Here is a 22,556-nt window from a genome sequence, read left to right on the forward strand (position 1 = left end):
CCAACTTTAAGGGCATTTAAGTGGACATTGGATAGACACATGGATGAAAATGGAATAGTGTAGGTCAGATGGTTTCACAGGGTGGCGCAACATCGAGGGCCGAAGGGCCTGTACTGCGCTGTAATGTTCTAAATTCTAAATTCAGCACAGGTCAAACCTGGGACCCTCTGGTCAGTGGAGCTCAGTTCTGCACTGGAGGCCGGGTTAGTTTCAGCTGAAGGCGTAGTAGAATCATAGGAAAATGCAGCATAGGGGAGGCCATTCGGCCCATTGTGCCTGTGCTGGCTCTGCGAATAAGTGCTTGTGCTCAGTCCCATGCCCCTGCTTTTTGTCCATACGTCTTAAGTTCCTCATCCTGAAGTACCTGCCCAACTCCCTTTTAAAGTGGATCAGCTTTCTCCACCTTTTCAGTTTGAGTGTTCCAGATCCCAACAACTCTCTGAGCCTGGGGTGTGATTACATCCTGTTGCAATTGATACTATCAATTTTCGAATAAGCATGCTGCCACTGTCCAGCTTGCTTGTTGTATTAAGTAGATTTCATTAGTTCTATGTTTGTGCTGATGGATGCAGTTTGATATCAGGCCTGGCATCTAGTATCTGTGTAGAGTCTGTTCCAGACATTTATGGATTGGCCTGCTTTCATTACCAGTGCAGTGCCTGGGCATGATTATGTTTCCATATATTCCAAGCTTTACATCCCATGTTTTGCTGCAACGTTAACCTGTTCTGCTCGTCCCACAGTCACCACCGCTGAAAGAGTGAGTCTTTATTTCCACTGTAATTGCATGATTGTCCCTGAAACTGCAACATAACAGGGAAGCAAATGGTTTGGATACCTCCTGGCTGCATTCGCATTGAAACCAATTCCTTGCTCATTTGTCCCACATTGTAACTCAGTTCTGTTCAATCATTATCAATATATTCTGGAATCTATTTATAATCTAAACTCCCATTTAGAGGCAGGAGAGCTGCCAGTGTTCTAATTCACACTTCGTAGCAGTGAATGAAATGATGCTCCCGTTACTCTGAAATTGCCATCTCTTTACAGTGAAGATTTGTGCATTAATTTCCCATTGTTTAGCTCATTAGGAGCAGTACAATGCACCTCATGGCTCAATAGAAACTGGCGGAGCAAGTCACAGATCACTTCCATATATGGCTGTGCATTGACTAACTCTCTACTTGTACTTGGTGTTCAAGTGATTACTTTCAGACAACAGTCTCTGTACCACAATGTGTTCCACTCCCTGCTGTCCTGCAGCCACTTACTCATGGAGGGTATGGTCGCATGGGTGCGACCCACTCTATCGATACCTGGCCTTATTGGCTAGTCTTACCCTCTGAACCCTGCTGCCATTAAGTGCCAGCAGACTGCTTAACCGTGAACGACTATTAGAACCAATTCCAGCTCTGCCTTCTCTCAATGTCCACACTCGGGAGCCGCAACCTTGGCTTTTCTGTTCTGTGTTGTTGATGAAGGATTGATGACTTTTTCATTCAGTGCATTTTAAGATACATGAGGCAGTGCACCATGTTGACACGTTTCCACAAAATCGCATCCAAACCCAATTCCAGTCAACTTTCAGGCTGTGGAAAGAAAGAAAGAAAGACTTGCATTTATGTAGCGCCAATCACAACCTCACGATGTTCCAAAATGCTTTACAGCCACTGAAGTACTTTTGGTATGTAGTCACTGGTGTAATGTAGGAAACTCGGCAGCCAATTTGCGCACAGCAAGCTCCCGCAAACAGAAATGTGGTAATGATCAGATTATCTGTGTTTTTTCGGTGATGTTGGTTGAGGGATAAATATTGGCCAAGAGACCTGGGGAAAACTCCCCTAGTCTTTGAAATAGAGGCTGTGGGAACTTTTAGTTGCACATGCATGGGTACAGATGGGGTGAGTGGGCTCTGTTTAATGTCTTGCCCAAAAGACGGCACCTCTGACAGTGCAGCAAACAGGAAGGACGGGAAAACCTCTCCACTTGCACAGTGCCCTCTAAACACCACTGCCTTAATGAGCCTCAGAGGAGAATAACAAATGCATTCATAAATAAAAAAATCAAATATAATGAACTCTTTGAGGCCTGCTTGCCACAGATTCCAATATTTATGGATTGATGGCGGAGGCACCCTGCCATTTTTTGAATACCATAGCAGTGAAGGAGCCCTGGTCAATTCCTTGTTGTATATGGATTAATCATTGTTTTGCATTGTAATCTGTCAGAATCGATATGAATTTTAGTTCTGAATGGCAAAACATCTTTGAAGTTCATCTCTTTATACACATAGTGAGAGAAGTGGCAAAGATCAAGGTCCACAGCAAAACAATCAGCCCTACACGGTCACAACAACATGTGGAGATGTCCACCAAATTGAGGACCCTTGTTTTACTGCCCATATTTAGCATTGTGGCCTGTGTGAGGACTCGAGGAGCCCTTCTGTGTAACTTTTAAAATGGGCATCTTAGTAACAATCAGAATGGTTAAAATATATATTAAAGTTGGGGATGCATATTCTAACAGAAGGTCAGGCAGCAGCAGAAGTGCAAGATGTCCAGTCTCTGGTATTCCCACACCTGAATGTAGAATTGGAGCTGTCAATCTCAGTTCACTTTCGGTAGGAGGTGTTGAGCTGAGGTCACCTTCACTAGTGTGTGGGGATCACATACCACTTGCGGTATCTTTAAGCTGCTGTAGGCCTTTATATCCTGCAGCACCATGATATACACTACGCACCACATAAGTGAGCTTCAAATATTATATACTTTCTTCCAGTGCTTGGAGCCTGCTCAGATTATGCAAATCATACTGGAAATTACTGTAGGATGAGTGCTCAGGACACACAGGGTGGGGGTGGGGGGGGGGGGCAGTGGGGTTTGTCAGTAGATGGGGTTCGGGAAGTATCAATCCATCTCACTTCCAGCGGAGATCGCAGCCCTGTGGAAAATCTAGTCTATTGTCTGTCACTTTTTCAGGACAAAACTGCACACTACAATAGAGTAACTGAGGCATTTCTGTGTCACCCTGAGAATTATGATCCACAATGCAAGGAGGGCAAAAGTTAAGAGGCAGTAAATAAGATGTCTTTATGCGTTTTTTTGCTAGACATGCAAGGTATACAACTCGACCACTATGATCTGCCAGGCTCCCTCCCTGGCCATCAGTCAGAACCAGCAGACGGATAACACAGAGCGTCCTGACGAGTTTGGATTTATCTTGGACAATGTGCAGGCGTTGTTGATCTACAACAACACAAACTTCATCTATTACCCGAACCCTGTGTTTGAACCTCTGAGTACCTCGGGAGTTTTGGAACTGAAACCTGGGTCTCCCATTATACTGAAGGTAAAAAAAGGCCAAGTTAATGGCACAAGAGTTTGGTTTGGCAGTGTTGAATAATGAGGGACGGAAGATGAGCATTCAGTATCCTCACGGTGTTGCAATCCAGACTGATTGCAAACTCTCCTGCACTGTTTTCTGGGCTAGGTGACACCCAGCCTAGATTTTAAAAGATTATGGATTGTAGGAGGAAGGAAACATTGAGGGAGGTACTTAGGAAAGAAAGAATTGGAGTTGACATGGGCTAAATTTTCAATTGCTGGAGCGGGCGAGCATTGAAAATTGTGTTCCTGGAGGGCATCACTGGATCCTGCTGCCTCCGGAATGTGATGCAATTTTCAAAGGGAAGACAGGAAGGGGGAACCGGGAACCCAATCACCTCCAATTAATAGCCCATTAAGCTCCTGGAGGAGCTGGTTAATGGGCCAGGAGGCAATTTTCAAATTGGAAATGGCCAAACCTGAACATTATGGTGCACATTTGTGCACAGCTGCTGGGTGCAATGTGGGGAGCTGCAAATTTAAAAAAAAAATCTTTCTACAAGATCAAGCACAGTACCATTTGCCTGACCATTTGGCCAATTCTCTGAACAATGAGGCTTCTGGCCCTCTGAATTCTTGGCTTCTCTCTTGTGCAAGGCAGCAGCAGGTCTTTTGATGGCAATCATCTGCCTTTGAGGCTCGTCCTCCAACAAGCATCAGCCTCCTCGCAGAGATTGGCATCACGAATTGGGCATTAGCATTTCAAGATGGTGTTGCGTGAGCGATGCAGGCGCAGTGCAGAGTCGAGACCCAGAGATTATCCGGATGCATGGTTCCCAACCCCGATTTGAAAATCAAGACTTAATTTCAACACTGGGAGGTTGTGGAAGGCCTAACGGTGCATCCCAGAGAGTTTGAGCCTTGACCTCAGTTGTTGTTCTTGTCAAACTCATTCTTTTTTTGCTTTTTTCTCCCCCTTTCAAATCACAGGGCCGGAACCTCATCCCTTCTGTTGCCGCTGGTAACATGAAGCTGAATTACACGGTGCTGATCGGAGAGAAACCATGTACCGTTACAGTGTCAGACACTCAACTCCTCTGCGAGTCTCCAAATCTTACCGGACGGCACAGAGTACTGGTGAGTAGGGGTTTATGCAGCCAGAGACTGAATTTTTGGTTTGGCGGTTATTCATGCGTTATATTTGGCGATCGACAAGAGTCAATATTTTCTGGTCTGGTCTGCCGTGTTCCAATTATCAGTGCCATTCTACTTTGTGTGTTTGTTATAAGCTCTATAGCTGTTATCGTCCTTTCATGGAAGCTGCCAGACTGGGTGACTGAACCGTACAGAGCAAGCACAGTCAGACAGTTGGTTTCAATGTCCCAAGGCTGGGGGAGGGGGTGGTGTGTTGGGAAGTGGTAGAGAATGTTAGCCAGAATTCCCGGTTCCTGATTGATAACCAGTGACGCCTTTGGAAATTGGTATACGTGGATGCTGGGTAAGCATGGGTTCTGGCTTGGTTACAAAGCACCCCCCTCTTCCCGCAGAGTGGAACAGTCTGCTCACTGTATCAGTCCTCACATGGAGAGTGGGTACTTGGGGTGAAGTACCATATGGCTGGTTCCAGATAAAATCTTCAATAGAGGTGATGAGAAAGCTGTCAACAACATAAAAAAATAGACCCAGTGAGTTTCTAACCCCTTTGCTGCCCACAAAGTGGGCTGGGGTTTGGGTGGTGGTGGGTGAGTGCAGGAAGGTTTCAGGTCGCTTGACTCTGAATATTTCTGCTGCAAACACTGTGTGGCACAGCGTCCCGGTTGCCCACTGGGCTAGGTCTAGCTGGCTGTTGATGCTTCACATGCTGTGCATGGAGCCTTTATAATGCAGGTCATGACTTTGTTTTAACCTTACTTGTTCATCCAAGCCACCTTTTCAGAATAGTGGGGAAAGGCTGAGGTAAGTGATGTTTGGTGAGGACACTGACAGTGGAAATGGGGCCTCCTCCACATACAAATGTGGGGGTCAGAAAGTCCATTTCTGCTCTGATAGAATAGATGTTGGGAAGATGTTTCCACTTGTGGGGAGACCAAAACTAGAGGACACAGATATAAGGTAATCACCAATAAATCCAATAGCGAATTCAGGAGAAACTTCTTTACTCAGAGCGTGGTTAGAATATGGAACTCACCACCACAAAGAGTAGTTGAGGTGAATAGTATAGATGCACTTAACGGGGAGTTAGATAAGCACATGAGGGAGAAAGGAATAGAAGGAAATAGTGATAGAGTGAGGTGAGATAGGGTGGGAGGAGGTTCGGGTGGAGCATGAACACTGGCATAGACCAGTTGGGCCGAATGGCCTGTTTCTGTGCTGGAAATTAAAATACACAAAGAAAAACACGGGAATAGAGAAACCCAGACAGCTAATGTCCAGACAGATGGAAAGATCCAGGCGGTTTACAACTTTTACACTATAGAGGGTTAGAGGTAGATGCAATGATTGATGGTCAGATAAACAACCAGAGACAAATGGTTAGATTTATTTTCACTGATGGGCCCTGAGGTTAAATGCCATCAATTATAGGACATTAAAGGCAACGTTTTTACAGTGATATAATATGATAAATACATTCAATTCTAATTATTTATATAATGGAGTAATTCAAGAAACGTTATTAGCTACAGCAGGGTTTTATTGCAGTTTCACACAGTGATGGAGTGAGGCTGTAGGAGACAACAATTTGGTTTATTGTGTGCTACATTCTCCACACCATTCAACATCAAAATGATCGCATACTTTTCTGTTGCTGGCCTGTGTAACCAGTTTCTTTTTGTCTAATCTATCTATTCTGTTCTCTGTCTATTTTTCCCTCTGCCTGTCTTTCTATCTCTATCCATATAGTTATTACAGAATCAATGGCCATCAAATATTTGTACATACCCCTGTTGTCCGCACTGCCAACCATGGTTATTGTCTATGAGATGGGCCTATTCCCAGCTGACCTGTGTTGAAAATAATGAACTGGCATCTTCCCTTGCAGGCGAGGGTCGGAGGCCTGGAGTATTCCCCTGGCACGGTGCACATTTTCCCAGACAGCCCACTGAGCTTCCCGGCCATAATCAGCATTGGAGCGGCTGGGGGTCTTCTCATCATCTTCATCATTGTGGTACTGATTGCCTACAAGAGGAAGTCTCGGGAGAGTGATTTAACGCTGAAGAGACTGCAGATGCAGATGGATAACCTGGAGTCACGGGTAGCCCTGGAATGTAAAGAAGGTAAATTGTATTGTTGCCTTAACTTTAGCTAAAGTCTCTTGCAGTGTCCTTAAGAAAGCAATCAATATGGCTGTTCACTCTTCATAGAAGACCCACACAGCCATTACATGGCTGGTTGTAAACTACTTATAAACACAGATCCTTAAAATTTATTAGAAACTCAGAATGAAGTAAAAGAACATTTAGTCCAAGGAAGTATACAGCGATGTTCCCCAGGAGTCAGTATTCAGATCACTGCTCATTTTGTTATATATTAATGACCTGCACTTGGATAAAAAGGGCATAATATCAAAGTTTGCAGATGATACAAAACGAGGAAATGTACTCAAGAATGAGGCAGAGATTAGCAGACTTCAGGAGGACATAGGTTGGAGAAATGGGCAGACACATGGCAAATAAAACTTAACGCAGAGAAGTATAAACTGATATACTTTGGTGAGAAGAATGAGGAGAGGTGAGATAACAAAATGATATAATTTTAAAGGGTGCAGGAACAGAGACCTGGGGGTGTATGTACATAAATCATTGAAGGTGTCAGGACAAGCTGTTAAAAAGGCATATGGGATCCTTGGCTTTACTAATAGAGGCAATGAGTACAAAAGTAAGAAAGTTATGCTAAACCCTTATAAAACAGTGGTTAGAACTCAGCTGGAGTATTAAGTTCATTTCTGGGTACAGCACTTTAGAATGGATGTTGGGGCCTTGGCAAGGGTCCAGAAAACATTTACTAGAATGATACCAGAGATGAGGGACTTCAGTTATGTGGCAAGACTGGAGAAGCAGGGGTTGTTCTCCTTGGAGCAGAGAAGGTTAAGCGGAGATTTGATAGAGGTGTTTAAGATCATGAAAGTTTTTAATAAAGTAAATAAAGAGAAATTGTTTCCAGTGGCAGAATGGTCAGTAACCAAAGGACACAGATTGGCAAACCAACAAGAGGTGTCATGGGAAAACTTTTTTTTGACATCGCAAGTTATGGACTGTGGAATGTGCTGCCTGAAAGGGTGGTGGAAACAGATTCAAAAACTTTCAAAAGGAAATTGGATAAATACTTGAAGGGGAAAATTTTATAGGGCTATTGGGAAAGAACAGGGGAGTGGGATTAATCGGATAGCTCTACCAAAGAGCTGGCACAGGCACAATAGTCTGAATGGCCTCCTGTGCTGTATCATTCTATGATTTTGTGAAAAATTCCCATGTGTTATTCTCAGCTCCATGTCAGAAGGTTGTGGGTTGTGAGACTTAAGCACATGATCTAGACTCACTCTCAAGTGCAGCACTGAGGGAGTGCTGCACTGTCAGGAGTACTGTCTTTCAGATTTAGGCATTGCACAATCTTCTTCTTTTGTACTCCATTCCTCTATCAATAAAGCCAAGGAAACCCATAATGCTTTTTTAACAGACATATCAACTTACCCTGGCACCATCATAGATTTATGTACGTAAATCCCCAGGTCTCTCCATTTCTGCACTCCCTTGTATATTGTAGGACATAGGGTGAACTAAGACACTGTGATTCCTGATATTCATGATCTTTGGCACAGACCTTAGACTGTAAGATTCTGATGGGTGAGACTAAAATAAAATAATTTCTATTTACTTTTAGTAGACAAGCCATCATTATCCTTTCAGCATGTTTCATTGTTACGTTCATTTTGTTAATGGCTGCATAATTAATAGGGTTGCACTGTTTCTTGCTGAGCACTTTTAATTCCACAATGCTCTTCTTTGGCAGCCTTTGCAGAGCTTCAGACGGACATCAATGAGTTGACCAGCGATTTGGACGGCACGGGGATCCCTTTCCTAGATTACCGGACCTACACCATGCGGGTTCTCTTCCCAGGAATCGAAGACCATCCTGTTCTCCGAGAGTTGGAGGTGAGCAGATGCTGGAATCAGGAACGAGCAGATAGTTCAGGCCTCATTGACCTCCTTAAAAGGCCTGTAATGTGGCTTATGCCCTCTTAGCATTTGTACTTCTGATAGGCACAGCCGGGTTGGAGCAGCCTCCTCCTGTGCTGTGATCTTCCACAATTTCAAAGAAGGATAAACAGGAGAGAGGATGGTGAAGAGGAAGGAAGGGAGGTGGAGGAAGTTCATTGAGCAGGGGGGAGAGAGAGACTGGGAGGTCAGAGAGAGAAGAGGGAGATGGGAGCAAAGAGAAAATGGGATTTATATAGCGCCTATTGGAATTTCAAGATGTCCAGAACTGTTTTACAGCCAGTGAAGTATTTTTGAAGTGTAGTCACTAATGTAGGAAATACAGCCCAGCAAGCTCCCATCAACAGCAAAGTGATAGTGATCAGATAATCTGTTTATTTGGGGTGTTGGTTGAGGGATAAATTTGGCCAGGGTACAGGAGAGAACTCCCCTACTCTTCTATAAAGAGGGTCTTTTGCACCCAACAGAAAGGGCAGACAGGGGTCTCGCTTTAACATCGCATCCGAGCAACAGCACTTCTGACAATGCAGCACTCCTTCAGTACTGAACTGGACTGTCAAGCTAGATTTTGTGCTCAAGTCCTGGGAGTGGAAAATGTACCCACCACCTTCGGACTCAGAAGTAAGAGTGCTACCAACTGAACCAAGACTGGCAGTTGTGTTGTTAGATGAGGGATGACGGGAACAGACACGCGTTGGCAGAAGGAGAAAGGAGGAATACATTCTACAGTTAGTAGATATTTGGAAGAGAGATCTTGGTCTAATTGAGGGTGTCATATAACTGTCACATCGCACCCTGACAGCAAAACCACAGCTCAAATGGTTTTCAAGAATCATTTTTAACTTGGCATGTAGGTGACAGCCTTGGGCTCAGTGCCTGCAACAGATTAAACTAGTCACATTTAAAACACCCCTGGCAGGGGCTGTGACAGGAGCACATTAAATGTTTGCACAGTAACAATGCTGACAGAAATTTCTAGCCTCTAGTTGTGGGGCCAGAGGCGCTCATTCTTCTAACTTAGTGTCGTCAGCAGACGTGGTGATAACGGCTCTGTTCGTTCTCCTAAGTCATTTAATGGTAGCTCTTCCCCAGAGAGCTCGGTTGGTTAAATTCATTGAAAACCATATCAGGCAGTCGCAGTATTGATTCCCTTCTGGGGAAGTCTACAGTCAAATGACTTGGATGGATGAATAGAGGGGTGTACATCCAAATTTGCTGGCGACACAGTAAATAGTGTAGATGGGAGCGGAAAGTCACAAAGGAACATTGGTAGATTAAGTGAGTGTGTAAAGCTGGGGCTGATTGAGTTCAAGGTGGGGAAATGCAAAGTCATTCAGTTTAAACCTAAGAAAGCTAGACCAGATTGTTTTCTAAATGGTGAGATCCCAGGAACTGTGGAGGAGCAGAAAGATTTAGATTGGGGAAATAACAGCCAATGATCCCACTCCTGATTACTACACAAGTACAGAAGTGCTGGCCCGGCTGTGATCGTTCCCATGGCCAAATAGCCCACTGAGGCTTGCTGTAACCGCTCAAACATGAAGAATTGAGTGAGGTACTGGAAAACTCTGTTATGTAAGAAAATTGCCCGCACTGATCAGAGACGGGAAAGAAACGAATCTGCAGGATTAAGACAGGTGCAATTTCATTTCCCTGCATTCCCACTCTCTGTAACATTAGCTAAAATCCAACATTATAGGAAAAGCATTTCTTATATGCAGTCCTATAACTATCTCGGAGGTCTTCCACCACCCAATTGGCAAAACAGTGCCATGGTTATGTTAGTGGACCCAGAGGCCATGGGTCACCATGTCAAGTTGTGAAATGCGATTCAATAAATCAAATAATTCGTAGGTGAGCATCCAGAGCCTCTCACTTGACCCATAGTAATGCATTTGTTTTCAACGTGTCTTCTTGAAGCTTTGGCTTGTGATCAAGGCCATTCTATGCAGTGACAAAATTACACAAGATTCTGTTGTTTTGTTGATCGCATTCTGTGTTTATGTCCATTTGTAATTCGGCCAACTAGCCAATGGTGACCAACTGGTCAAATTGACTTCATGTTAGATGGCGTTTTAGCAGTATTTTGGAGATTATATTCTATTACCCTATTCTATTTCTTGTAGAAAATGGAAATCGGGGCTTTGTTCATGCTGTTTGACGACTTTATAGGGATTGAAGTCAGAAACAGAAAATAAGATATTTATTACAAACACATGGAAAGGCAAGATTGCCATGCCCACTCTTGCTCATTCCACCCTGAGAAAGTGCAACCTCTTGTACCACTGTCTTTGACAACTAGGAGTGCTAACTCATGGAGGAGAAAATGAAACCAATGTGAACATCAGGAAACATTCTGGGAGATACCTCTATAAATCTCATAAATCAAGCAAGATCCCAATAATTATGATTACTGATGTGATTGTTTCTTTCCCACCTCCATTGCTTTGTCCTTGTTAACAATCTCCATCAGCATCCAATCTCCAGAAACATGACCTTTGATGCAGTATGTGTGTAATGTCCTGAAGACAAATAACTCGGTGTTGCCAATGGAGTCTGGAATATACTCCACAATGTAAACAAGAGTCAATTCCGAGCAGGCAGTAGTTTCCCACTCACCTCACTGTCAACCATGAGAGAGGCAGTAGAAGCCACAATGATTGTAAGAGCTTCTCTCTGAGTAATGGAGCCAGAAACGAGGCAGGTTGTACCACAATCAGAGTGCCAGGGTTGATTGTATTGAATAAGGCTGTTGGGTTGTGGGCTCGTTCATTATTCTTTAGGGTTGGCTGGACTGTATGAGTGATATCCTGGGCATTCTCTTGGCCCAGAAGCTCTCACTCTGTTTCCCCGTATAAATTGCCATTCTCTGCCTCTGATTGAATATTTACATGTAATTAGCATGTGCTACTTACTCCAGACTCTGGAGTTTGTAAGAGACTGCATAAATTTACTTTAAGAACATAAAATTCCAACAACAGGGTGCATTTATATAGCACTTTCAACTAAAGCATTCCAAGGTGCTTCACAGGAGAGTTCTCTCTCTCTCTCTCTCTTTCGCCTCCTTATCTCAAGAGACAATGGATATGCGCCTGGAGGTGGTCAGTGGTTTGTGAAGCAGCGCCTGGAGTGGCTATAAAGGCCAATTCTAGAGTGACAGGCTCTTCCACAGGTGCTGCAGAGAAATTTGTTTGTCGGGGCTGTTACACAGTTGGCTCTCTCCTTGCGCCTCTGTCTTTTTTCCTGCCAACTACTAAGTCTCTTCGACTCGCCACACTTTAGCCCCGTCTTTATGGCTGCCCGCCAGCTCTGGCGAACGCTGGCAACTGACTCCCACGACTTGTGATCAATGTCACAGGATTTCATGTCGCGTTTGCAGACGTCTTTAAAGTGGAGACATGGACGGCCGGTGGGTCTGATACCAGTGGCGAGCTCGCAGTACAATGTGTCTTAGGGGATCCTGCCATCTTCCATGCGGCTCACATGGCCAAGCCATCTCAAGCGCCGCTGACTCAGTAGTGTGTATATGCTGGGGATGTTGGCCGCCTCCAGGACTTCACAGGAGAGTAATCAGACAAAATTTCACATCCAGGTGATATTTGGACAGGTAATCAAAAGCTTGGTTAGAGAGGTAGGTTTTAAGGAGTGTCTTAAATGTTGAGAGAGAGGCAGAAAGGTTTCGGGAAGGAATTCTAGGTGTAGGATGAGAGATAAATATTCAGCAGGGCACCCAAGGTGAATGCCCCTGCTCATGTTCAAAGTAGTGCTTTGAGATTTTTTATGTCCTCCTGTGAAAGCAGATGGCATCTTGATTTAACATCTCATCCGAGAGACGGCACCTCCAAGTGTGCAGCACGCCCTCAGTGTTGCACTGGAGTCTCTGGAGTGGAACTTGAACACCCAACCACCTGACTCGGGGTGAGGGTGATATCCACTGAGCCATAGCGGGATGAGAGAGGATAAGGGGAGTGGTGGAAAAGGAAATTGGTGAAGGGGTATCTTGTGGAGCTGCTCTCAGATAGTTCCAGGCTGGATGGACAGAGGCTTTAAGGTAGGGTAGCCAATGGCTCTCTTGGCTCTTCAACCAAGAAGGGAAAACTTGAGAGCAAATAAACTGCAGTGTGAAATATAATCATCCATGTTTCCATGGGTTCAACAAAGAAGCTGTAAACAGGACCAATTTCCTCCTTAGCTATCTATTTATTTTCTGTCATTTGGATTCTTCCAAGCAGCCCAGTATCAGGACTCTTGGCAGCTGAGCTCATTGCCTAGCAAGTGGCAGAACCACTTAACTTGACCATTATTCATAGCTTTACAGATTGCCTGCGCATTGTCCTTGTTCCATGTCCAGTCATCGTCCCCTTTCTATTTCATTATTTAAATGAAAGTAGTCTGGTAAATACTAGAGACTTGAGTGCTCACCTCCTTGCACTGACTTCATTTCGGCAGTACTTGTATGTAAAGTGCCCCAGAGTGACCCTTCTCCTGTTCCTAAGTGGGATCTGTTCAGTGGAGCAGGAATGCTGCTCTGTTTGATGTCTGATTGCTGAACCCTGCCATGATTTCAGTAAGAACTCAGATCTTTTTGAGTCTCTGCTGGCAGAAGTTCAGCTTCTTCTTTTCTAATGTTGGATGAAAACAAAAATAATTGTGACTCGGTTCTACTTACCTCTTCTCCCGGTTTTCCCTTTACTTTGTCCAGCCGATCTTATTTTAGTGAGCACCTGATTGGAGATTTGTTTTGTACCATACGCTGCCCACAGAGACAGTGCCCTAACATAAGGAAGACTGTACTAGTGCCTCAAAAGGCTGCTAAATGTCAACGGTGCTTGTTGCAGCGACTGGATGTCACTGGCTGTCGCTTGTTCTGTTGGCAGCCAAGTCGAGCTTTCAGACTACTTGTTAGGCCAAGCCCTTGATCCACAGAGCCTGGGCTCTCAGTGTGTACAGGCCAGGATCTCAGTATATGTAGGCCGGGCCCTCAGTACGTACAGGCTGGGTCCTCAGTCTGTGCAGGCTGGGCCCTTAATCCACCAGGATGAGCTCTTCAGTGCCGTACTGAGAGAATGCTGCTCTGTCAGAGGTGCTGTCTTTGGGATGAGATGTTAAACTGAGGCCCCGTCTCCCTGCTCAGTTAGACGTAAAAGGTCCCATGGCACAATTTTGAAGAGCAAGTGAATTCTCCCCAGTGTCCTGACCCCATCACTAAAAAATATAAATCATCTGGACGAGGGCACATTATGTTAAAATTAGAGCCAGGCCATTTAGGAGATAAGTTAGAAAACACTTCTTCACTCAATGGGTGGTAGCATTGTGGAACACTCTCTTACAAAAAGAAGTAGATACTAGCTCAATTAACAAGTTTACATCTATGCACGAGAGATTTTGTTAGCCAAGGATGTTAAGGGATATGGAGCCAGGCCGACTTGATGGAATTGAGATATAAACCAGCCATTATGTTGTTGCATGTTGAAACAGGCTCAAGGACTGCATGGCTACTGCTGTTCCTATTATCACGTTGTTGTTTGTGGGATCTTGCTGTGCACAAATTGGTTGTCATGATTTCTACATCACAGCAGTGGCTGTACTTCAAAGGAAGTACTTCATTGGCTGTAAAGAGCCTTGGGATGTCCTAAGATCATGCAAGGTGCTCTCTAAATGCAAGTTTTTATTTTGCAAAGCGATCTTTGGTCTGAAAGCACTGTTTGTGTAGTTTGGGCTGGATATTTCTACTCCTGATGCCTTTGGAGAGGGCAGTTAACAATAGGACCCTTTTCTCATCCATAATTACATCACCATATTAAGAGAATGCAATCTTTAACCTTTAATGGAACAGATTCTGCAGTCATAAAGCGCACAATCAGATCAGTTAGGAAATGAATGAGAAAGGCGAGCTTCCCCAAGGGATGATGTGCTGTCAGAGGAGTTAATGAACCATGGGAGAATGGAACTCAGTTGGTCCTCGGTGATGCAGTTAGAAATCCCCATTATCAGAACCAGGCTGGTCTGCATGATAACAGGGAGCTACTAATGGTTAAACGCAGGACAGTGACAAGCTGGAAAAGACCCTCTGGTCCTTCCAATCTGTCCCACACAACTGGGATGTCTTGCACATCACAATACGGACTCTCCTTACCCCACCCGGAAGCCATGTGATCCCCTGGAAGAGGCCAAAAAAATCACATAAAATGTCAGGCTAGTTAGGAGGAGAAGGTCTGGAAAATTCCTCTCTGATAAGTATTCAAAGCTAGTCCAGGAGACCACTTGGCCCAGGTTATCATTGTACGGTACCTATTTTTGTATGAACTGATCTCTGCCCCAGCCAAAAAACAGGACCTGCTCTCACTTAGAGGAATTCAGCAAATCAAGGTCTGCAAGTGAAGCCGGCAACCTGTTCCACTATTCTCTTAGAAAGGAACCATGTCCCAATATCTAAATTGGGCGGCACAGTGGCGCAGTGGTTAGCACTGCAGCCTCACAGCTCCAGCGACCCAGGTTCAATTCTGGGTACTGCCTGTGTGGAGTTTGCAAGTTCTCCCTGTGTCTGTGTGGGTTTTCAACGGGTGCTCCGGTTTCCTCCCACAAGCCAAAAGACTTGCAGGTTGATAGGTAAATTGGCCATTATAAATTGCCACTAGTATAGGTAGGTGGTAGGGAAATATAGGGACAGGTGGGGATGTTCGGTAGGAATATGGGATTAGTGTAGGATTAGTATAAATGGGTGGTTGATGGTCGGCACAGACTCGGTGGGCCGAAGGGCCTGTTTCAGTGCTGTATCACTAAACTAAACTAAACTAAAAGCAAAATACTGCGGATGCTGGAAATCTGAAATAAAAACAATGTTTCCAGCATTTCTTGTTTTTATCCCAATATCTAACATCATTCTGACCTTACATAACTTGACGTTGACGTTGACCCCTAACTTATTTATTTGAAATAAACTGTCTACACAAACACATTATAACCCTTCATAATATTATAAACCTCGATCAAATCAACCACAAGTCTACACTTCTCTAACGTATATGGTCCCAACTATTCGAGCCTATCTTGGTATCTAGGATGTTTCCAACTGGAAATTAATCTTGGGGCCCTCCACCCTTTCCAAATCCTCAAAATGTTAGACTACAGTTCTGGTTAAAAGGATATACAGGCACTGGCGAAGGTGCAAAAAACATTTATAAGCATGATACCAGGTCTGGGAGGATATACTTACGAAATGATGCACAATACAGTACTCTTTAATCTAGAAAAGTGAAGGCTGAAAGGGCAACTGAGTAGAGTTTTAAAGTTATGAAGAGGTTTGATAGGGTAGGTGTAGAGAAGGTGTTTCTGTTATGGAATTCCAGCTGTGGCTCACTTGATATCACCCTTGCCTCGAGGTCAGAAGGTCATGGGTTCAAGTCCCACTCCAGAATCTGACCGTAAAATCTAAGCTGGCACTTCAATGGAATGCTCCATTTTCAGAGGTGCCATCTTTCAGATGAGATGTTAAATCGAGGCCCTGTCTGCCCTCTCTGCCATGGCACTATTTCAAAAAGGAGGGGTGTCCTGGCCAATATTGATCTCTCAATCAACATCACAAAAACAGATTATCTGGTCGTTATCACATTACTGTTTGTAGGAGCTTGCTGTGTGCAAATTGGCTGCTGCATTTCCTACATTACAACATTCATAACACTTCAAGAAATACATAATTGGCTGTCAAGTGCTTTGGGATGTCTGGAGGTCACGAAAGGCGCCATATAAATGCAAGTTTTTATTTGTTTGGGAAACCACAATTATGGGCCTTAATAAATAAATAAATCCAACAGGGAATTTAGGAGAAATGTCTTTATCCAGAGAGTGATGAGAATGTGGAACTTGCTGTTATGAGGAGTAGTTGAGGTGAATATTATGGATGCATTGAAGGGGAAGCTAGATAAGCACATGAGGGAGAAAGGAATAGAAGGATATGCTGATAGAGCTAGACGAAGAGGGGTGGGAGGAGGCTTGTGTGGAGCATAAATGCCAGCATAGACTAGTTGGATCCAATGGCCTGTTTCTGTGCTGTAGATTCTCTGTAATTCTGTGTAAAATCACCCATCATGTGAGGAGACCAAAACTGGACAGCGTTTTCTAACTGAGGCCAGTCAGCCTCCCTCTTTGGGAACTGGAGGGATTGGGCTTTTGACAGGAGTGTCCACATCTGAGGCAGGAAGCTGCCTTGAGCCCTCCCTGATTTTCCAGCGTTTTCTACTTTTAACCTCAGATTTCCAACATTGCATTCTTGTCTCTGAATCAGTGAGCCACGACACACTGGGGATAATCCATCACTTGGGTTGATTTTGAGTGACAATTTGACACATTGGCTGCTGTCACTCTAAATCCATTTTAGTGCTTCACTGGGCTGGATTTTATGCTCTTCCCCCACCCCGGGCGAGTTTGGAGATGGGGAGGGCATTTAATCAGGCAGGATGGTGGTTGGTGGGGACCCCACCACCTTCCTGCCTCACCTCCATTAAGTGCTTGGCGGGAAGGCCTGTGGATGGCCTTCCTACCCCATCTCCAACTGAGGTCCTTACGGGATAATTAATGCCCCATTAAGCACCCCTTCACACTACTGTTGGTGTTAGCCCAGTGGCAGGTGGGTCTATCGCCATACGGGGAGCACGACATGCTAACCCATGCGGGGTTGCTTGCCGGCTCCCACTGGGGGTCCCTTGGTCAAAGGCACTCAGTGTCTGATAGGGGGACCCGGCAGTGGGAGTGGGGTGGGGGGCCCTCACTGAGAGCCACCTCCCTGCCCTTGCTGCCGATTCCCCTAAACCCCCCTCCCTGTGACCACCCCCCCCAAACTCCCTTCCCCACACTCCCCTCCCCACAACCCCCACACCGCGATACCCCTCCCGCCATCACTCACCTGCTTCCAGGATCCAGTGCTGACCTGGGCCTCGGGTGGGCGTCTTTCTCACAGCAGCCATCACCTCCCCGGTGGCGCTGCTGAGCAAAAGAGCTGTCGGCCTCTGATTGGCTGGCAGCTCTCAGTGGGTGGGACTTCTGTCCCCAGGGTCCTTGATCCCGAGTCAGGCCCGCCGCTGTCCACTCAGGTGCTTGTTTGGCACTTAATTCAGCGGGCCTTCCCGAAAAGAGGAGACACGCGGCTCTCCTGGCGGGCGAGACCCCTGCTGCCTACATTAAATATTACCCACTATTTCCTGTCTCTGAGCCAAATCAAAAGGCACCTGTACAAGTACAAAATCAAATCAGGTTCCAGACACTGTCCATTTCTGAATTGCTTTCCTAATTAACTGCAGCCAGGCAAGATTGGCAATAAAAGTTCCTGTGATGTATCTTGCCTTGGGCTTTCTACACAGGATTGTTCCACCGAAGTAGAAAGTATGGTTCATAATTATTTATAAACTATTTCACTTCTATAAAGATAATACTTAGTCTTATTTACCACAGAAAATGACTTTTAAACCTCTCAAGCAGTCAGTTTGTTAATGAGGCTACAAGGGGGTGGAAATACTTGTCATGCCAAGAGCTTCAAAAGGGAATCGAGCTCGATTTAAATTCTGAAGCTCTAACTTGCACTGCTGCCCCGGGCATTCTTATGAAGCTCTTAATAAGGTATTCTGTAGCTAATGTTAGTGTTTCTCAACTTGGCCCTCACTGAATTATCCACTTGAGCAAGTTCATAAAACTGGTACTAAGTCACTGCACTCATTCAACCCTTCAAGAACCTCTGACATTATTTAAAGGGATGTTGGATGGTGCAAGAGGTTCGGTATTGGTCCTTCCTCTTCTGGGGCCTGCTTCAAATCTGACCCAGAGTGATGTGAAGAAAGTGTCTTCCAGTTTGTTGACTGTAAGGCCCCTGTGTCAAGTTGAGGTGTTTCAGAGGGGAACCACATAGCCGATCCCAAGCATCCCAGAGGAGTGAGTTCTAAGACGAAAGCTGGGCTTTTCAGCCTTGAATGGAAGTGACTGATGGAGACTTCATAAGAGCTTTCTGTGATAGTAAATGGTGTAGAAACCTGAAACACGACTGCAAATTAAATCACAACAAATAGAGAAGGAATAGGAGGGAGAGGTTGAAACCAGCAAAAGGCAAGCATGGGGCTGGTGTCAAAAAGTTCCTTCAGACAGTGAATGATCGATATTTGGAATGGTATTTTGGACAGGTTAGTAGAGAGAAAAAAAGACTGGACTCATTTAAGAAATGGCTGTGATGGGGGTACTTTGATGGATGAGCTGGCAAACACTGAATGGTCCTATTGATCTTGAGAAAGGAGTTTAACCAGAGTCTGTGTGGTTCCTAATGGGTTTAGGCAGAGAGAGCACAGGATGGTTCACTGGAAGAGATTGAAGAGTGTCACAAGGCACTGGGTGAGGACTGAAGGTACATCATTGGGGCAGTTTGCAGAGAACTGTGCTCTGTCTGTATCTCATAGCACACTTTTTAAGATAACATGATGCTGTGCACACATTGGTAAGGACAATGATGCAGACAAAATATTAAAGGGGCAAGATCATCTTTTACAAATTCTAAAATGAAGTGTGTATGTAAATATTTTGCATTGATGGTAACTTTCATCAGGCATTTGGAAAGAAATTGAAAATGCTTTGAAGTGGTTGTGAACTTTGTTGCAGTTGGGATTGTTCTTAACTAACCATCACAACTCAGTTTTCAGCCCAAGAGGTGCCTGAACGCAGCCCATGAGATAACAATGCAGTGTTAGAAGTCTGTACGCTCTTAAGCGAGACTTCTAGAGAAGCTCCGAGATAATCCTCAGAAAGAAAAATTAATTTTGTAATATGTGTTTATCAATTTTTTCTTCTCATTATTGTTGTTACTGTGGAGGAACCAGAGGTAAGATGAGGAGAATTTTATTTATGTAGTGAGCTGTTCTGAACTGGAATGCCTGAAAGGTGGTGGATGTAGAATCAATCACAGCTTTCAATAGGGAATTGGATGAATATTTGAAAGGGAACAATCTGCAGTGTTATTGGGAAAAGCTCGGGGAATGAGACTAATTGGACAATTCTTTCAAAGAGCCAGCAAAGGCCTGATGGGCCAAATGGCCTCCTGCGATTCTGTGATAATCAGGTTGTGAAGTAAGTTAACTAGGAAGGCCATGAAGCAAACAGTATAAATGTTGCATCATTAATCATAACCATCCTTCAAACTAAACTCGAGTACTGGGCTTGCCAACTGTGGTTGGATGCATTTCTGGAGGTTTTGTCACGTGACTCTTTGTCATCTATATAGCCAATAAGGTAAAAGCTTATTGTGAAACATAGAGATGAACTTTTCAATCTTTAGGGTTGATAGTACTCAGCAAAGCCGGTAGTTTTCTTTTCACAAATGATTTTCTCAGATTTTAACACTGGATAATGTCCTACATTCTGCATATGTTGCATCTACAGTAGCTCATATAGATCCAATGGTACAGTGGTGTATATCGGTAGAAGTAATGCCACGCACACTAACACTTGGCTATTGTGTTGGTAGTAGTGGGGGGAGAGGTGAGGGTGAACAAGACAAGAAGGTTTTGCCGACTGCTGCTTGGGAATTAGACTGTTGCTTTGATCTTTGTTTTTCCGCAAGGTTCCCGGCTACAGGCAGGAGCGAGTGGAGAAAGGCTTGACGCTGTTTGGGCAGCTCATCAACAACAAAGTTTTCTTATTGACCTTCATCCGGACGCTGGAGTTGCAGCGGAGCTTCTCCATGAGGGATCGAGGGAATGTGGCTTCACTAATCATGACCGTCCTTCAGACTAAGCTGGAGTACGCCACTGATGTCTTGAAGCAGCTGCTTTCTGACCTTATTGACAAGAACTTAGAGAGCAAGAACCATCCCAAACTTCTGCTGAGGAGGTAAGACGTTGCAGATTGGATTAGCTGCTCCATTGCAAAACATGTCCCAGAATTACAGTTGGAATATTCACATATACAGCTGACTTAGTGAAATAAAGAAAGAAAGACTTGCATTTATATAGCACTTTTCACAACTGCCAGACAACTCAAAGCACTTTACAGCCAATGAAGTATTTTTTAAAATATAGTCACTGTTGTAATGTACGAAATGGGACAGCCAATTTTGCGCAAAGCAAGCTCCCACAAACAACAATGTGCTAATGACTTGATAATCTGCCTTTGTGATGCTGATTGAAGGGTAATTATTGGCCAGGACACTGGGGATAACTCCCCTGTTCTTCTCAAAATAGCGCCATGGGATCTCTTACATCCACCGGAGCAGGCAGATGGGGGCTTGGTTTAATACCTCATCCAAAAGACAGCACCTCCAACAGTGCAGCACTCCCTCAGTACGGCACTAGAGTGTCAGCCTTGATTTTTGTACTCATGTCCTCGCATGGGACTTGAACCTAGAACCCTGTGACTCAGAGGTGAAGGTGTCTCAAAGCAGGAGATCAGAAAGGGAAGGTTGGGCTGAGGGAGCGGGGTTGGTTGGGAAACAGGAGGCCCATGGTCACAACATCAGCAGCTTGCTCATCTTGCCAGAAAGGAAGAGGAGGATGAGCTGGGAGTTGGGAAAGGCCATAAGGCAATATTGTCATCCTCAATGTTCTCAGTGACACCAGATACTATGGGCTCAGTAGCTGCCCGCCTCATGATGCGGAGAGCCATCTCCTCCATAGGGCTCAGGAAATGCAGGCGTCTTTGTCTCCTGCTGGTTCCGCTCTGCTCCTTTCTATTGTGTGCCACCTTGTCCTGCCAGAGAGAAGCAGAAGAATGTCAGTAATTGTGTAGCGCTGTGTTTGGGTGATGTGCCTGCCATATCTAAATAGCTGGAACCATGCGGAGGCAGTGAGAGGTGGGCCTGAGCCTGTCAGCATTGGCAGGTGTGTGAGGGTGAAGTGGATTATCTGGATGTTGGGTATGAGTCCTGAGTGTCAGGGAGTGGTGCTGGATGAGTGATGGGCATGTGGTGCAGTGAGTAGCATGAAATGTTGGTGGAACAGCGAGTAGGAGATGTTATGTGAAGGTGCATTCACTGATATTGACCATCCGTATGAAGGCATTTGACTTCTTGTTGCCAGGTCCTCGGCTCCAGATGCCGGGAATTGACCTCCCTGGCCACCTGCTCCCACTCCCTTCTGAGGGTGGTCCTTGAGGGCCCCTGGCTCCTGGTGGAACAAAGGCGTCTCTCCACCTGCCCACCTTCACCACTAATGCCACCAGTGCCGCGTCCGCCATCCTGGAACCCCCTCTCTGCCCCGGGTTTTCCATTTTCCATCTTTTAAATTCCAGCAACATTATTCAGCGTAGCCTCCCTTTAAGAGGTACAGCTGTCTTTTAGAGCATAACTTGATGTCAGCACAACACAGTTTGTGACCCCCTGCTGAGCGCAGAGGCAGCCAGCAGCACAAAGAGGACACCCGCTGGGAGGAAGGTTCTCAGCCTACACGACAATCACGTTAATGATGTGGGTTACCAAGTTTGCGAGCTACCCACCTCAACAACAACAACTTATCTTTATGTAGCACCTTTAATGTAAGAAGATACCCCGAGGCGCTTCACAGGAACATTATAAAACAAAATATGACATCGAGCCACATAAGGAGATATTAGGTCAGATGACCAAGAGCTTGGTCAAAGAGGCAGCCCTCCAATGAAACTGGTGTGGGCAGGTCACAAATCGCTACCCTCTTGCCTAAAAAAACAGGGCAGTCAAATTTTTAGTCCGTGAGGTTAATTCTCTGATGAGGAAAGACTGGAAAAGGTACATGAAATTGAACTGTATATATTATTTTTCACAATTGGAAGCTTGAATATTTACATTCTCAGGGATAAATTGGCTAGTCACTAACTATTGTTGAGGGCTATGATGCCAAATGGTGACTTGCCTGATCTAATACACCTCTACTAACAACAACTTACACTTATATAGCATCTTTAATGTAGAAAAATGTTCCCAGGAGCATAAATTGGATAAAAATTGACACTGAGCCAAAGATGGAGACATTAGGAAGGGCGACCAAAGTCTTGGTCAAAGAGTTTGACTTTAAGCAGA

The 22,556-nt window shown here is 44.8% G+C and overlaps 1 protein-coding gene across 6 annotated transcripts in view; it reads left to right on the top strand.

The window, feature by feature from the left end:
* Positions 1-22,556, top strand: part of plxna4 (plexin A4) — a 597,697-nt gene that overhangs the window by 501,166 nt on the left and 73,975 nt on the right. For all 6 annotated transcript variants that reach the window (XM_068059453.1, XM_068059450.1, XM_068059454.1 and 3 more), the window contains exons 18-22: positions 3,109-3,348; positions 4,314-4,460; positions 6,364-6,598; positions 8,331-8,473; positions 20,130-20,398. In XM_068059453.1, the coding sequence (XP_067915554.1) occupies positions 3,109-3,348; positions 4,314-4,460; positions 6,364-6,598; positions 8,331-8,473; positions 20,130-20,398 (1,034 nt within the window). The remainder of the gene's footprint in view (positions 1-3,108; positions 3,349-4,313; positions 4,461-6,363; positions 6,599-8,330; positions 8,474-20,129; positions 20,399-22,556) is intronic.

This window comes from Heterodontus francisci, chromosome 27 (genome assembly GCF_036365525.1).
Source record: "Heterodontus francisci isolate sHetFra1 chromosome 27, sHetFra1.hap1, whole genome shotgun sequence".
In the NCBI taxonomy this organism is placed as follows: Eukaryota; Metazoa; Chordata; class Chondrichthyes; order Heterodontiformes; family Heterodontidae; genus Heterodontus; species Heterodontus francisci.